The sequence below is a fragment of the Tachypleus tridentatus genome, chromosome 7 (genome assembly GCF_004210375.1).
Source record: "Tachypleus tridentatus isolate NWPU-2018 chromosome 7, ASM421037v1, whole genome shotgun sequence".
Classification (NCBI taxonomy): domain Eukaryota; kingdom Metazoa; phylum Arthropoda; class Merostomata; order Xiphosura; family Limulidae; genus Tachypleus; species Tachypleus tridentatus.
The window spans coordinates 168,561,582-168,580,005 of record NC_134831.1 but is presented as its reverse complement, the minus strand read 5'-3'; the positions used below and the strand labels follow the sequence as shown (position 1 = coordinate 168,580,005).

Sequence of the window (18,424 nt, the reverse complement as noted above, 5' to 3'; positions counted from 1 at the left end):
AAAAAAAAAGAGAGAGAGATAACATGACTGACACGTATTACTAACACAAGCGACAAAAGTGATTTACGAAAAGCCGTAAACCCTTACTATGATGTCACTAGCAGAGCACACGACGGGAGTGATATGATCACGTACGACATTAAATTTTTCGTGCTTAACAAACAGTAAGAAGTTTGATCATTTTATGATTGATCATCCTAGGCGTAAAATAAAAAAAAAATCCACGTTCTGTTTGTTTTTAGAATTTCGTACAAAGCTACTCGAGGGCTATCTGTGCTAGCCGTCCCTAATTTAGCAGTGTAAGACTAGAGGTAAGGCAACAAGTCATCACCACTCATCACCAACTCAAGGGCTACTCTTTAACCAACGAATAGTGGGATTGACCGTCACATTATAACGCACCAAAAGCTGATAGAGCGTGTATATTTGGTGTGGTGGAGATTCGAACTCGCAACCCTCGGATTACGAGTCGAGTGCCTTAACCATGGAGACAGAAATACTAGCATAGTTGTTGTAACAGTTGTGTGAACTTACAATGAAAATATTAATAACTATCACATATAATATACAGCGTGTTCTGTTAATAGTAATCAAAAGGGTAAGAACCATCACATATAATATTTAATTCAACCTATTATGTGAAAATCACATTACTTAATATCTCTAGTTCCAGTCCCCTGGAGGAAGTTATGTAAATTCATGGTTAATGAAATGTTAACTTAAGACATGAGATGTTTCTTCCCTTATACGTGTTTGCAAAAAATGAAAAACTAAGAATTTTTATGTATCTCTCCATGGACTCATTGAATTTCCATTCCACTTGTAGTGAAAATTCACCAACATGGGACGAAATAGTGGCAAAACATGCATATAAAAACCGAAAAACGCAAAAATTAAAATTTGTATGTATTCTTACATTGACTTAATGACCCTCTATACCAATTCTGGTGAAAATCCATCCACACCAGCGAAGTAGTTACATGGTCTACTGAGACTTATCACGTGCATTGCATAATTTTATTCGTTATAACTCCATGCGTGCAACAATTAAGTCTAGTTTAGCAGTAACTAATTTTTATTTTAAGTTAGCACAACAACATGCACTTCGTGTTATCAGTAGGCATATGGACGGATTCATTAATATTACTGATCATCAACCGTGAGTAATGTACTGTTCAATTACGCAGAACTATGCTTTCAAGGTAACGAATGTTCTGGGGGCCATACATTACTATTATCAACTACTAGTACAAGAAACAGACAGCAGAGTGCGATGTTAGCGTCTTGAGATCTTCAACGATATACCGTTGTACTTGTCACTGACGTTCTGTCGTGGAAGGTCGATAGTACAAGGTATCGACACATATAGAGCTAAGGTGAGGTAAACAGAGCAGTGAGAAACATTCAAAAAATGAATTCTCTCAATGTAAATGAAAATGTTGTCGAAGATACACTAACTTCTCGACCTTCCAGTGCCGAGGTGAGTATGTTTGTTAATCAGGAAGATGTCTTTATACATTAACCTTAACAAAATTATTACTATTTACTGGTCCTTTGTAATACATGCTACAGGGGCAGGATGACTCAGAGAAACAGCAGAAACACTAGATGTGTTAATCTTTTCAGTGAAATTGTAGGAACACTAGGTGTATTCTTGTTCTTGGTGAAACAGTAGGAACATTAGGTGTATCAATGTTCTGAGTAAAGCAGTAGGAACACTAGGTGTGTTTACGTTCTGACTGAAACAGTAGGAACACTAGTTGAGTTAATGTTGTGAGTGAAACTGTAGGAACACAAGGTGAGTTAATGTTGTGAGTGAAAAAGTAGGAACAATAGGTGTATAAATGTTATGAGTGAACAATAGAAATACTAGGTGTTTTTATATTCTGATTGAAACAGCAGGAACATGAGGTGTATTTATGTTCTGATTGAAACAGTAGAAACACTAGGTGCGTTAATGCTGTGAATGAAACAGTAGGAACATTGGTGTGTTAATGTTGTAAGTAAAACAGTAGGAACAGCAGGTGTGTTATTGTTCTGCGTGCAGCACTAGGTGTTTTAATACTCTAAGTAAAACAGTAGGAACACAAGGTGCGTTAATGTTGTGAGTGAAACAGTAGAAACATTAGGAGTGTTAAAATTGTGAGTAAAACAGTAACAACACTGGGTTTTTTATTTGCTCATTGAAACAGTAGGAACACTAGGTGCGTTAATGTTGTGAGTGAAACAGTAGGAACTCTAGATAAGTTAAATTTGTGTGTGAAACAGTAAGAACAACAAGTGTGTTAATGTTATGGGTGCAGTACCAGGTGTGTTAATGTTCTGAGTAAAACAGAAGGAACACTAGGAGCGTTAATGTTGTGGCTGAAACAGTTCAAACCCTTGGTGTGTTAATTTTGTAAATGAAACAGTAGGAACACTAGGTGCGTTGATGTTGTAAATGAAACAGTAGGAACACATGGTGAGCCAATGTTGTGAGTGAAACAGTAAGAACAGTAGGTGTTTTTATATTCTGATTGAAACTGCAGGAATACGAGGTGTGTCTATGTTCTGATTGAAACAGTAGAAACACTAGGTGTGTTAATGTTCTGAGTGCAGCACTAGGTGTGTTAATGCTCTGAGTAAAACAGTAAGAACACTAGGTGCGTTAATGTTGTGACTGAAACATCAGAAACACTAAGTGTGTTTATGTTCTGACTGAAACAGTAGGAACACCAGGTGCGTTAATGTTGTGAGTTAAACAGTGGGAACAACACGTGTGTTAATGTTCTGCGTGCAGGACAAGGTGTGTTAATGTTCTGATTGAAACAGCAGGAACACCAGATGTATTTATATTCTGATTGAAACAGTAGAAACACTAGGTACATTAATGTTGTGAGTGAAACAATTGGAATACTAGGTATGTTAATGTTGTGATTGAGATAGCAGGAACACTAGGTGTGTTTCTGTTCTGATTGAAACAGTAGGAACACTAGGTGCATTAATGTTGTGAGTGAAACAGTAGCATCACTATGGGTGTCAATGTTTTGAGTGACACAGAACGAACAAAAGATGTGTTAATGTTGTGAGTATAACAGTAACAACACAAGGTGTACTAATGTTTTCATTAAAACAGTAGGAACACTAAGTATGTTAATGTTGCGATTGTAACAGTAGGAACAACAGGTGTGTTACTGTTCTGGATTCAGTATTATTCTAGGTGTGTTAATGTTCTGAGTAAAACAGCAGGAACACTAGCTGCGTTAATCTTGTGACTGAAACAGTTCAAACACTAAGTGTGTCAATTTTGTGAATGAAACAGTAGGAACAATAGGTGTGTTAAAATTGTAAGTGAAACAGTAGGAACACTAGGTGTGTTTATATTCTGACTGAAACAGTAGGAACACTATGTGCGTTAATGTTGTGAATGAAACAGTAGGAACATTAGGTGTGATAATGTTGTGAGTGAAACAGTAGCAACACTAGGTGTGTTAATGTTTTGATTGAAACAGTATGAACACTAGGTATATTAATATTGTGATTGAAACAGCAAGAACACCAGGTATGTTTGTGTTCTAATTGAAACAGTAGGAACATTCGTGCGTTAATGTTATGAGTGAAACATTAGTAGTGTTAATTTTTCGATTGAATAAGTAGCAACATTAGGTGTCTTTATGATGTTAGTGAAACTGCATGAACACTAGGTGTGTTAATGTTATGAAGGGAAGCAGTAGAAACACTAGATGTGTTCATATTCTGACTGAAACAGTAAGAACAAGGGGTTCGTTAATGTCGTAAGTGAAATAGTAGGAATGCTGGGCGTGTTAATGTTTTGAGCGAAAAACTAAAAACGAAAGGTGTGTTAAAATTGCGAGTGAAACAGTAGCAACAATAAATGTGTTAATGTTTTGATTGAAACAATAGGAACACCAGGTATGTTAATGTTCTGAGTCAAACAATAGGAACACTAGGTGATTTAATTTTGTGAGTGAAAAAGTAGGAACAACAGATGTGTTAATGTTCTGATTGCAGCACTAGGTGTGTCAATGCTCTGAGTAAAACATTAGGAACACTAGGTCTGTTAATCTTGTGAGTGAAACAGTAGGAACACAAGGTGTGTAAATGTTATTAGTGAAACAGTAGGAACACTAGGTGTGTTTATATTTTGATTAAAAGAGAAAAACACGAGGTGTGTTTATATTCTCATTGAAACAGTAGGAACACTAGGTGAGTTAATGTTGTGAGTAAAACAGTAGGAAACCCAGGTGTGTTAATGTTGTGAGTGAAACAGCATGAACTCTAGGTGTGTTGATCTTCTGATTAAAACAGTAGGAATGCTATGCTTGTTAATGTTTTGATTGAAACAGTAGGAACAAAAGATGTGTTAATGTTGTGAGTGAAATAGTAGAAACATTATGTGTGTTAATGTTGTGAGTGAAACAATTGTAACACTAGGTGTGTTTATGTTATATTGAAACTGTAGGAACACTAGGTACGTTAATGTTATAGTGAAACAGTAGGAAGAACAGGTGTGTTAATGTTGTGAGTGAAACAGTAGGAACAGTAGGTGTGTTTATGTTATATTGAAACCGTGGAATAGGTACGTTAATGTTGTGAGAGAAACAGTAGGAAGAACAGGTGTGTTAATGTTGTGAGTGAAACAGGTAGGTGTTTTATGTTCTGAATGTTACTAGGTATGTTAATGTTATAATGAAACAGCAGGATCATTATGTGTGTTAATTTCGTGAGTGAAACACTAGAAACACTGGGCGTCTTAATGTTGTGTGTGAAACAGTAGAAACGCCGGGTGTGTTAATGTTCTTGGTGAAACATTAGGTGTGTTAACGTTCTGATTGAAACAGTAGCAACATTAGATGTGTTTATATTCTGAGTGAAACGGTAGAAACGTTAGATGTGTTAATAATCTCGGTGAAGCATTAAGTGTGTTTATATTCTGCGTAAAACAGTAGCAACATTAGGTGTGTTGATATTCTGAGTGAAACAGTAGGAATACTAGGTGAGTTAATGTTGTGAGTAAAACAGTAGGAAGAACAGGTGTGTTAATGTTGTGAGTGAAACAGTAGGAACACTAAGTGTGTTTATGTTCTGATTGAAACAGTAGGAACACTAGTTATGTTAATGTTGTGAGTTAAACACTAGGAACACTAGTTATGTTAATGTTATGATTAAAACAGCAGAAACATTAGGTCTGTTAATGTTTTGAGTGAAACAGTAGGAACAACAGGTGTGTTACTGTTCTGGATTCAGTACTAGGTGTGTTAATGTTCTGGATGCAGTATTAGGTGTGTTAATGTTCTGAGTAAAACAGCAGGAACACTAGCTGCATTAATCTTGTGACTGAAACAGTTCAAACACTAAGTGTGTCAATTTTGTGAGTGAAACAGTAGGAACAATAGGTGTGTTAAAATTGTAAGTGAAACAGTAGGAACACTAGGTGTGTTTATATTCTGACTGAAACAGTAGGAACACTATGTGCGTTAATGTTGTGAATGAAACAGTAGGAACATTAGGTGTGATAATGTTGTGAGTGAAACAGTAGCAACACTAGGTGTGCTAATGTTTTGATTGAAACAGCAAGAACACTAGGTATATTTGTGTTCTAATTGAAACAGTAGGAACATTCGTGCGTTAATGTTATGAGTGAAACATTAGTAGTGTTAATTTTTCGATTGAATAAGTAGCAACATTAGGTGTCTTTATGATGTTAGTGAAACTGCATAAACACTAGGTGTGTTTATATTTTTATTAAAAGAGAAAAACACGAGGTGTGCTTATATTCTCATTGAAACAGTAGGAACACTAGATGAGTTAATGTTGTGAGTAAAACAGTAGGAAACCCAGGTGTGTTAATGTTGTGAGTGAAACAGCATGAACTCTAGGTGTGTTGATCTTCTGATTAAAACAGTAGGAATGCTATGCTTGTTAATGTTTTGATTGAAACAGTAGGAACAAAAGACGTGTTAATGTTGTGAGTGAAATAGTAGAAACATTATGTGTGTTAATGTTGTGAGTGAAACAATTGTAACACTAGGTGTGTTTATGCTATATATTGAAACTGTAGGAACACTAGGTACGTTAATGTTGTGAGTGAAACAGTAGGAAGAACAGGTGTGTTAAAGTTGTGAGTGAAACAGTAGGAACAGTAGGTGTGTTTATGTTATATTGAAACTGTAGGAACACTAGATACGTTAATGTTGTGAGTGAAACAGTAGGAAGAACAGGTGTGTTAATGTTGTGAGTGAAACAGTAGGAACAGTAGGTGTGTTTATGTTCTGAATGAAGCAGCAGGAATACTAGGTATGTTAATGTTATAATTGAAACAGCAGGATCATTATGTGTGTTAATTTCGTGAATGAAACACTAGAAACATTGGGCGTCTTAATGTTGTGTGTGAAACAGTAGAAACGCCGGGTGTGTTAATGTTCTTGGTGAAACATTAGGTGTGTTAATGTTCTGATTGAAACAGTAGCAACATTAGATGTGTTGATATTCTGAGTGAAACAGTAGGAATACTAGGTGAGTTAATGTTGTGAGTAAAACAGTAGGAAGAACAGGTGTGTTAATGTTGTGAGTGAAACAGTAGGAACACTAAGTGTGTTTATGTTCTGATTGAAACAGTAGGAACACTAGTTATGTTAATGTTGTGAGTTAAACACTAGGAACATTAGTTATGTTAATGTTATGATTAAAACAGCAGAAACATTAGGTCTGTTAATGTTTTGAGTGAAACAGTAGGAACAAAAGGTGTGTTATTAATATTCTGAGTGAAACAGTAGAAACATTAGGTGTGTTAATATTATGAGTTACATTGTAGAAACCTTAGGTGTGTTAATGTTGTGAGTGAAACAGTAGCAACACTAGGTGTGTTAATGTTTTGATTGAAACAGTATGAACACTAGGTATATTAATATTGTGATTGAAACAGCAAGAACACCAGGTATGTTTGTGTTCTAATTGAAACAGTAGGAACATTCGTGCGTTAATGTTATGAGTGAAACATTAGTAGTGTTAATTTTTCGATTGAATAAGTAGCAACATTAGGTGTCTTTATGATGTTAGTGAAACTGCATGAACACTAGGTGTGTTAATGTTATGAGGGAAGCAGTAGAAACACTAGATGTGTTCATATTCTGACTGAAACAGTAAGAACACTGGGTTCGTTAATGTCGTAAGTGAAATAGTAGGAATGCTGGGCGTGTTAATGTTTTGAGTGAAAAACTAAAAACGAAAGGTGTGTTAAAATTGTGAGTGAAACAGTAGCAACAATAAATGTGTTAATGTTTTGATTGAAACAATAGGAACACCAGGTATGTTAATGTTCTGAGTCAAACAATAGGAACACTAGGTGATTTAATTTTGTCAGTGAAAAAGTAGGAACAACAGATGTGTTAATGTTCTGATTGCAGCACTAGGTGTGTCAATGCTCTGAGTAAAACAGTAGGAACACAAGGTGTGTAAATGTTATTAGTGAAACAATAGGAACACAAGGTGTGTAAATGTTATTAGTGAAACAGTAGGAACACTAGGTGTGTTTATATGTTGATTAAAAGAGAAAAACACGAGGTGTGTTTATATTCTCATTGAAACAGTAGGAACACTAGGTGAGTTAATGTTGTGAGTAAAACAGTAGGAAACCCAGCTGTGTTAATGTTGTGAGTGAAACAGCATGAACTCTAGGTGTGTTGATCTTCTGATTAAAACAGTAGGAATGCTATGCTTGTTAATGTTTTGATTGAAACAGTAGGAACAAAAGATGTGTTAATGTTGTGAGTGAAATAGTAGAAACATTATGTGTGTTAATGTTGTGAGTGAAACAATTGTAACACTAGGTGTGTTTATGTTATATTGAAACTGTAGGAACACTAGGTACGTTAATGTTGATAGGAAGAACAGAAACAGTAGGAACACTGTAGGAACACTAGGTACGTTAATGTTGTGAGTGAAACAGTAGGAAGAACAGGTGTAATGTTGTGAGTGAAACAGTAGGAACAGTAGGTGTGTTTATGTTCTGAATGAAGCAGCAGGAATACTAGGTATGTTAATGTTATAATTGAAACAGCAGGATCATTATGTGTGTTAATTTCGTGAGTGAAACACTAGAAACACTGGGCGTCTTAATGTTGTCTGTGAAACAGTAGAAACGCCGGGTGTGTTAATGTTCTTGGTGAAACATTAGGTGTGTTAATGTTCTGATTGAAACAGTAGCAACATTAGATGCGTTTATATTCTGAGTGAAACGGTAGAAACGTTAGATGTGTTAATAATCTCGGTGAAGCATTAAGTGTGTTTATATTCTGCGTAAAACAGTAGCAACATTAGGTGTGTTGATATTCTGAGTGAAACAGTAGGAATACTAGGTGAGTTAATGTTGTGAGTAAAACAGTAGAAAGAACAGGTGTGTTAATGTTGTGAGTGAAACAGTAGGAACACTAAGTGTGTTTATGTTCTGATTGAAACAGTAGGAACACTAGTTATGTTAATGTTGTGAGTTAAACACTAGGAACACTAGTTATGTTAATGTTATGATTAAAACAGCAGAAACATTAGGTCTGTTAATGTTTTGAGTGAAACAGTAACAACACAAGGTGTACTAATGTTTTCATTAAAACAGTAGGAACACTAAGTATGTTAATGTTGCGATTGTAACAGTAGGAACAACAGGTGTGTTACTGTTCTGGATTCAGTACTAGGTGTGTTAATGTTCTGAATGCAGTATCAGGTGTGTTAATGTTCTGAGTAAAACAGCAGGAACACTAGCTGCGTTAATCTTGTGACTGAAACAATTCAAACACTAAGTGTGTCAATTTTGTGAGTGAAACAGTAGGACAATAGGTGTGTTAAAATTGTAAGTGAAACAGTAGGAACAATAGGTGTGTTTATATTCTGACTGAAACAGTAGGAACACTATGTGCGTTAATGTTGTGAGTGAAACAGTAGGAACATTAGGTGTGATAATGTTGTGAGTGAAACAGTAGCAACACTAGGTGTGCTAATGTTTTGATTGAAACAGTATGAACACTAGGTATATTAATATTGTGATTGAAACAGCAATAACACCAGGTATGTTTGTGTTCTAATTGAAACAGTAGGAACATTAGTGCGTTAATGTTATGAGTGAAACATTAGTAGTGTTAATTTTTCGATTGAATAAGTAGCAACATTAGGTGTCTTTATGATGTTAGTGAAACTGCATAAACACTAGGTGTGTTTATATTTTTATTAAAAGAGAAAAACACGAGGTGTGTTTATATTCACATTGAAACAGTAGGAACACTAGGTGAGTTAATGTTGTGAGTAAAACAGTAGGAAACCCAGGTGTGTTAATGTTGTCAGTGAAACAGCATGAACTCTAGGTGTGTTGATCTTCTGATTAAAACAGTAGGAATGCTATGCTTGTTAATGTTTTGATTGAAACAGTAGGAACAAAAGACGTGTTAATGTTGTGAGTGAAATAGTAGAAACATTATGTGTGTTAATGTTGTGAGTGAAACAATTGTAACACTAGGTGTGTTTATGCTATATATTGAAACTGTAGGAACACTAGGTACGTTAATGTTGTGAGTGAAACAGTAGGAAGAACAGGTGTGTTAATGTTGTGAGTTTAACAGTAGGAACAGTAGGTGTGTTTATGTTCTGAATGAAGCAGCAGGAATACTAGGTATGTTAATGTTATAATTGAAACAGCAGGATCATTATGTGTGTTAATTTCGTGAGTGAAACACTAGAAACATTGGGCGTCTTAATGTTGTGTGTGAAACAGTAGAAACGCCGGGTGTGTTAATGTTCTTGGTGAAACATTAGGTGTGTTAATGTTCTGATTGAAACAGTAGCAACATTAGATGTGTTGATATTCTGAGTGAAACAGTAGGAATACTAGGTGAGTTAATGTTGTGAGTAAAACAGTAGGAAGAACAGGTGTGTTAATGTTGTGAGTGAAACAGTAGGAACACTAAGTGTGTTTATGTTCTGATTGAAACACTAGGAACACTAGTTATGTTAATGTTATGATTAAAACAGCAGAAACATTAGGTCTGTTAATGTTTTGAGTGAAACAGTAGGAACAAAAGGTGTGTTATTAATATTCTGAGTGAAACAGTAGAAACATTAGGTGTGTTAATATTATGAGTTACATTGTAGAAACCTTAGGTGTGTTAATGTTGTGAGTGAAACAGTTGGAACACTAGGTGTGTTAATGTTGTGAGTGAAACAGTAGGAACACTAGGTGTGTTAATGTTGTGAGTCTGTCCAGATACTCCTTACCTGTAACTTTCTGAAGCTATACCACATTCAAGAGACTTTTCATCTGAAACGTACTGACACTATCACATTCAAACGATTTCACTATCTTAAACGACCTAAACCTACACTGTTTACAGAGACTTCCGATCTAACTTACTTCACAGATGATTTCGTGTGCTTTTTTGAGACTAGTCAAAGTTTAGAAAAATGAAAGAAAATTGGTATTGGTTGTGTATTTATATCTGTTGGTGAGGATAACAACTGAAAAGGGTATTTTTAAACAATGGTACCAAATGTTCTGGTTGTATTTCAATTTCTTGGTGAGAATAGAAATTTTAAATGTTATTTTAAACGATAATTGTGAAGTTATGCTTGTATTTATAGTTGTTGAGAAAGAACATCTCTAAAGGTTATTTCTGACAAAAATAGAAAGTGTTATGGTTGTATTTATATTTTATTTAAGAGTAAAACACCACAAAGTCCAACGCTTTTGACAAAATGAAAAGTAAAATCTTCACTATTTGTCACAGCAGTCTAGTTTCCGTAACGTTAGCCCTGGTGAAGGTAACAAAACTAGTCGTCTGAAAAGAAAAGTAAAGATTCTATCTTTCATTGTGCCGAAAACGTTAGTTTTTGTGTTTTTGACTCTTAATATAGTAACACAATGTGCCTGAAAATAAATTGTACATTTATATTTGTTTGTTCAAACAACGACTCCAAAGGTTTTCTTTAGACAGACATAGAGAGTATTATGGTTATATTTATGTCAAACAACGACTCCAAAGGTTTTCTATAGACAGACATAGAGAGTATTATGGTTATATTTATGTCAAACAACGACTCCAAAGGTTTTCTTTAGACAGACATAGAGAGCATTATGGTTATATTTATGTCAAACAACGACTCCAAAGGTTTTCTTTAGACACACATAGAGAGTATTATGGCTATATTTATGTCAAACAACGACTCCAAAGGTTTTCTTTAGACAGACACAGAGAGCATTATGGTTATATTTATGTCAAACAACGACTCCAAAGGTTTTCTTTAGACAGACATAGAGAGTATTATGGTTATATTTATGTCAAACAACGACTCCAAAGGTTTTCTATAGACAGACATAGAGAGCATTATGGTTATATTTATGTCAAACAACGACTCCAAAGGTTTTCTTTAGACAGACATAGAGAGTATTGTGGCTATATTTATGTCAAACAACGACTCCAAAGGTTTTCTTTAGACAGACATAGAGAGTATTATGGTTATATTTATGTCAAACAACGACTCCAAAGGTTTTCTTTAGACAGACATAGAGAGTATTATGGTTATATTTATGTCAAACAACGACTCCAAAGGTTTTCTTTAGACAGACATAGAGAGCATTATGGTTATATTTATGTCAAACAACGACTCCAAAGGTTTTCTATAGACAGACATAGAGAGTATTATGGTTATATTTATGTCAAAAACGACTCCAAAGGTTTTCTTTAGACAGACATAGAGAGTATTATGGTTATATTTATGTCAAACAACGACTCCAAAGGTTTTCTTTAGACAGACATAGAGAGTATTATGGTTATATTTATGTCAAACAACGACTCCAAAGATTTTCTATAGACAGACATAGAGAGTATTATGGTTATATTTATGTCAAAAACGACTCCAAAGGTTTTCTTTAGACAGACATAGAGAGTATTATGGTTATATTTATGTCAAACAACGACTCCAAAGGTTTTCTTTAGACAGACATAGAGAGCATTATGGTTATATTTATGTCAAACAACGACTCCAAAGGTTTTCTTTAGACAGACATAGAGAGTATTATGGTTATATTTATGTCAAACAACGACTCCAAAGGTTTTCTTTAGACAGACATAGAGAGTATTATGGTTATATTTATGTGAAACAACGACTCCAAAGGTTTTCTTTAGACAGACATAGAGAGTATTATGGTTATATTTATGTTACTACATGATTAGGCTTACAGATTCATTTACTCGTTAAGTTTATTTATCTTTCTTCTCACGTTCACTTGTATTTTGTACAGTGTTAAATGTTAAAAACTTTCACTGATAAAAATAAATTAAGGTTAATTAACACTGTGTGTGACTTTTCAATGAAAACTTTTTATACTTGTGTTTTCTAATGAAGACTTGGTGTGCATTAAATATACAAAAAGCTGCTGTAGGCGTTGTATCTCACAATGTACATTTTTTTAGAGTCAAAAGTTTCGTGAATGGAGAGGGGAGAGAGAACAGGTTAAAATTCAGTCAAACTTATCTGGTATGCTCCTAAAGCTTTGGATAAAAGAAAAAGGGTTATTCGAGGGAGGGTATGCTTTCACGGATAATATTTAAAAATAGTTGAATTTACGTAAATTCATTGTTTAAAGAAGGTTATCTTAGGACAAGAAACTTTTCTTTCCTTGCATGCAATTGTAAAAAAACGTCCATAAAAACTTAAAAACACAAAACGTGAAACCACAAAACAAACCTCCATACCAATTCTGGTCCATCTACAGGAGGTAAATTAGTTATATACAATTTCATAATATTTATATAGATTATAATGAGATTGATTCAGTGTGGACCAATATATAAAGAAAACTACGACAAACACAAACGAAAGTAACGTAATATTTATAAACAGTTAAATTCTCATGTTATAATTCACTTACCTGAGTTTATTTATTAAGTCTTCCCATGTTCTGTTTAGCAACGCTCTTTATTATCTATTTACTACAGTCCTCCTGAGTTCTATTTACTAAAACTATCTTTGTGTTCCATTTACTACAGTCTTCCCTTGTTCAATTTACTACAACCCTCTTTATTATATATTTACTACAGTCCTCCCCGTGTTTAATTTACTACAACCCTCTTTATTATCTATTTACTACAACAGTCCTCCTGAGTTCTATTAAATAAAACCATCTTTGTGTTCCATTTACTACAGTCCTCTTTATTATCTAATAACTACACTCCTCCTGTGTTCTATTTATTACAACCCTCTTTATTATCTAATAACTACACTCCTCCCATGTTCTATTTATTACAACCCTCTTTATTATCTAATAACTACACTCCTCCCGTGTTCTATTTATTACAACCCTCTTTATTATCTAATAACTACACTCCTCTCGTGTTCTATTTATTACAACCCTCTTTATTATTTAATAACTACAGTCCTCCCGTGTTCTATTTATTACAACCCTCTTTATTATCTAATAACTACACTCCTCCCGTGTTCTATTTATTACAACCCTCTTTATTATCTAATAACTACACTCCTCTCGTGTTCTATTTATTACAACCCTCTTTATTATTTAATAACTACAGTCCTCCCGTGTTCTATTTATTACAACCCTCTCTATTATCTAATAACTACACTCCTCCCGTGTTCTATTTATTACAACCCTCTTTATTATCTAATAACTACACTCCTCCCGTGTTCTATTTATTACAACCCTTTTATTATTTAATAACTACAGTCCTCCCGTGTTCTATTTATTACAACCCTCTTTATTATCTAATAACTACAGTCCTCTCCTTGTTTTATTTACTACGACCCTCTTTATTCTGTATTTACTACAGTCCATCCAATGTTCTGTTTACAGCAACCCTCTTTCCTGTTCTTCTATACTATAGTATTATTTATATTTTGAAGTAGTTCATATACTTCATGTATCTTTAGCACCGTGCTCAATCAGGCCATAGTTTTCATATTATCTTTAGCACCGCGCTTAATAGGATCATAACTTACAAGCGTTCATTAGTACTACTACACCAAAGCAATCTTTATTTATTATAATACAGTTTTCCACTATTCTTTATTACTACACAGAATCAATCAATACTTTCGTAAGATAACTGAACAGTAATTAGTTATATCATGAAACTATGTAGTCTCCTTAATTCAATACTACATTTTAAAAGATAGTTAATAATTACAGGCCAGACAGTCTGCGTGGTGTCTGGTTGATTTTTGTTACTTTCAGCAGGAAAGTTGAGTGCTGTCTGACAGGAACCCAGCTGTGCTAGAAATGTAAAAGGGATGGGATTTCATAAGTGTAGAGCACGAGAATGGCTACGTTTTAAAGTAGATTTCCAGTAGCTTCTAAGGCAAGTGTGACCTTAATTCTTATTAAAATTAAAAACAATTAAAGAAATGGTTGCCCTGTCGCAACGCGAAATCTCATAGTGCTAAGTAATGTTCCATAGAGTTCCCAGGCCTGGCAAGGCCTAGCGCGTTAAGGCGTGCGCTTCGTAATCTGAGGGTCGCGGGTTCGCGCCCGAGTCGCTCCAAACATGCTCGCCCTCCCAGCCGTGGGGGCGTTATAATGTGACGGTCAATCCCACTTTTCGTGGTAAAAGAGTAGCCCAAGAGTTGGCGGTGGGTGGTGATGACTAGTTGCCTTCCCTCTAGTCTTACACTGCTAAATTAGGGACGACTAGCACAGATGGCCCTCGAGTAGCTTTGTGCGAAATTCCAAAACAAACAAACAAACATAGAGTTCCCAATTACTTCTATGAGAGGACAGTTGCTGGTGTTGACATTTAGTTAAGGAGTTGTCACTCATTATTCCTGTTTTTCTAAACTTGTTACCGATTCCTTCTGTTTATGTTTCGTTAAGATGTATTTCTTACAGTAAATTTGGTCTTTATTCATATATAAACCTGATCACTGAATTCGGTCTTCATTTGATTGTTATAGATTTTCTCAACAGTAGACCATAATAAAAGCATGAAGATAAAAATATTTACTCTACAGTGAGTACACATTTACCTCACCTGGTCACTCATATCCATCACTCAAATATCGTAAAAAATATTATATGTACGAGAGTAAACAACAAACAATTCCAATTGATTTATGTACCTTCTCCAAATCCTATTACAAAACAACAGGTATGTGTAATGTAACAAGACATTAATACCTAAATTGATCCTTATGAAACACGTTACTACAACTAAAATCTTTGCGTGTGTACAATATGCACGCAAAATAAAAAAAAAAAACATTTGTGCAGAAAAAACTTTCTCTTTCAAAAGTAGAAACAAGTCAGTAAATCAGAGAGGTCATTCACCTACTAGAAATAGACATTGTAAGGAACACCAGCACCAGTCATCTCTACAGATTATGTTGTAAGGAACAGTAGTGCCAGTTATCTCCTTACAGATTACGTTGTAAGGAACAGTAGTGCCAGTCATCTCCTTACAGTTTGTTTGTTTTTGAATTTCGCTCAAAGCTACTCAAGGGCTATCTGCGCTAGCCGTCTCTAATTTAGCAGTGCAAGACTAAAGGGAAGGCAGCTAGTCATCATCACCCACCGCCAACTCTTGGGCTACTCCTTTACCAACGTATAGTGGGATTGACCGTAACATTATAACGCCCCCACGGCTGAAAGGGCGAGCATGTTTGGTGCGACGGGGATTCAAACCCGCGACTCTCAGATTACGAGTCGAACCCCTTAACCCACTTGCCCATGCCGAACCTTTCCTTACAGATTATTTTGTAAGGAACAATAGCGCCAGTCATTTCATTCCAAATTATGTTGTAAGGAACATTAGCACCAATCAGCTAATTACATATTATGTTAAAAAGAACACTAGCACGAGTCATCTAATTACAATTTACGTTCTAAGGAACACTACTAATAGTCATCTCCTTATACATTATGTTGTAAGGTACACAAGCACCAGCCATCTAATTACAAATTACGTTATAAGTACAGTAGCCCCAATTAACTAATTACAAATTATGTTATAAGGATCGCGAGTTCGAATCCTTGTCACACTAAAAAATACTCGTTCTTTCAGCCATGGGGGCGTTATAACATAACGATCAATCCCACTATTCGTTGGTTAAGGAGTAGTCAAGAGTTGACGGTGGGTGGTGATAACTGACCGCCTTCCCTCTAGTCTTACACTACTATATTAGGGACAACTAGCTCAGATAGCCCTCGTGTAGCTTTGCGCGAAATTCAAAGCAAACCAAACCAATATTAATAATACTGAAAAGAGTAATATTGGCAGAAAAACTGACTATTAAATATGCTAATTCAATAACCAATCATCCACTTTAAAATACTCAAAAATAAATAAAACCTACAGTAGTCAAATACGATATGGCTCAAATCGTATCTAAGATCTACAGAATACTCCCAAGTAGCTGAGCAGTAAATATTCATGCTTAAGGCGCTGAAAATAGGTTTTTTGATACCTATGGTGTAACCCTCTATTTAGCAACAATGAATATCAAACGGCTTTCTAAAATATTTTAAACATTAAGCTGCAATAGCACTACAAATGTCCACATATAAAAAAAATAATAACAAAAAGAAACATAACCTTAAAAGCAACTTGTCGAAGAATTGAAAGACCTTTAAAAATAATGTTAAGATATCTTTAACAAGGAAAAATATTTCTACATGCTCTAAACATTGGTGTTCAGATGACAAACCTGACGATAAGCACATACAGTAAAACCTGTTTAAGCCGGAAATACCAAAATTTTGCAGAATTATTTTACGATTTCTCTTATAAAATATCTCTATATGGCGGAGACTGCGTAACGCGGACGGAAAAATACTTTCACCTACTTCTTCTATCAACAAGTAGGATTGAAACTTGAGTAAGGCGGAAAAAAATGTTTTTGATTAAACATTAATTTCTTATTTATTTAATAATTTCTTTAAATATTAATAAATTCTCGGATATTTTCTTACAGTAAGTATTGCTTAAATATATTCTGTTCTTTTTTCTGCCGTCATTATTCCGGAGGTCGCTATTCGAAAGAACAATTGACTGTACTTTTTGTCGCATTTTGCTGATGGAAAACTAGAGGAACCATAGGGAATAGGTAAAAATGGAAATCCGCGCTATTTCAAAAAAATTAAATTTAAGGAAGAATCAACTTTCTGTGGAATGGAAAGCGAATAATAAAGCATGGATGACAAGTGTTATATTCGAGGAATGTTTGAACAAATTAAACAAAAGAATGGAGAAAATAGGAATATTCTACTTTTCCTACATAATGTAACTTGTCACCCAAAACTTCAACTTTCAAGTCTTCGTTTAGTCTTTCTACCTCCATGTATAACATCAGTTCTACAGCCACTAGATAATGGAATTATACAATGTATAAAACTAAAATACAGAAAATTGATGCTTCAGCATATTATTGCAAACATGGATGACTATAAGAGAGCATCTGAAATGACCTTGAAAATTGACGTATTAGATGAAATTGCATTTTTAGGTCATTCAATCAAATGCATAAAAGATGAATGCGTAATAAAGTGCTTTCGAAACTGTGGATTTATTCTCGATAATGGCGGAGATTGTGGAGAAGTTGTTTGTTATGATGATTCTAGTGAAATCCAAACTCTGATTGAGAAAAAGGATATGATTCTGTGAACACGAAAAGTTTTGTGAACGTTGACAGTAATATTTTAACAGAAATTGATAAAATCTATAATAGAATCGCAAAATGGTAACAGTGTGAGAGATTCAGAAGATAAACAAAATGGAAAGGATAGTGAGGAAATAGAAATTCCTACATCATCGCTGGTGTTAAGTTATGTTCACGCTATCAAATTGTATGCAAAAATGAAGGGGGAAAATGAACTTCATGAAAAAGGCCATAGAACTGGTGTTCTCTTTAAACCGCATGAGAAAGCCCATTAAGAAAAACAAAACAGTTGAAATTGGAAACTTTTTTCAAATAAATTTGATTAATATTTTGTGTACTTATGTATATTTTGAATGTCTATTTTTGTTTTTATTCTAACAAATATAACATAAACAGTATAATAACTTTATTGACAAACGTCTTGCTTCCCATGAGTCAAACAATTATAACGTTCACTCAAAAATTATATATAATTTCAGAAATGCGCGTTCACTGTCTGAGCTGGAAAACCTGCTTCAGCCGGAAATTTTACTTGGTCCCGTACGATTCCGCCTCAGACAGGTTTTACTGTAAATAGGTTTTTAGTCAACTTCAAAGAGAGAGAGAGTATATTTCTGAAATATGTTTTATAATTTATCCTGTAGATTCAAAATGATTTCAAAAGCAAAACAAAAAACGCTTAATGTAAAAATCATTGTTTATTTAAAATTATTAGGCTTAGTATAAATTTCTTCTCATTCGATATTGCTACCAGCCCTATTTATAGTGGCATTTGAAG

General features: G+C 34.5%; 1 protein-coding gene across 2 annotated transcripts in view; it reads left to right on the top strand.

Moving 5' to 3' along the window:
- Positions 1-1,059: 1,059 nt before the first annotated feature.
- Positions 1,060-18,424, top strand: part of LOC143257173 (uncharacterized) — a 50,061-nt gene continuing 32,696 nt past the window's right edge. Inside the window, exon 1 of one of the 2 annotated variants that reach the window (XM_076515519.1) lies at positions 1,060-1,480. In XM_076515519.1, coding sequence (XP_076371634.1) covers positions 1,412-1,480 — 69 coding nt within the window. In that variant the 5' untranslated portion in view covers positions 1,060-1,411. The remainder of the gene's footprint in view (positions 1,481-18,424) is intronic. The other variant, XM_076515520.1, reaches the window with a different exon arrangement.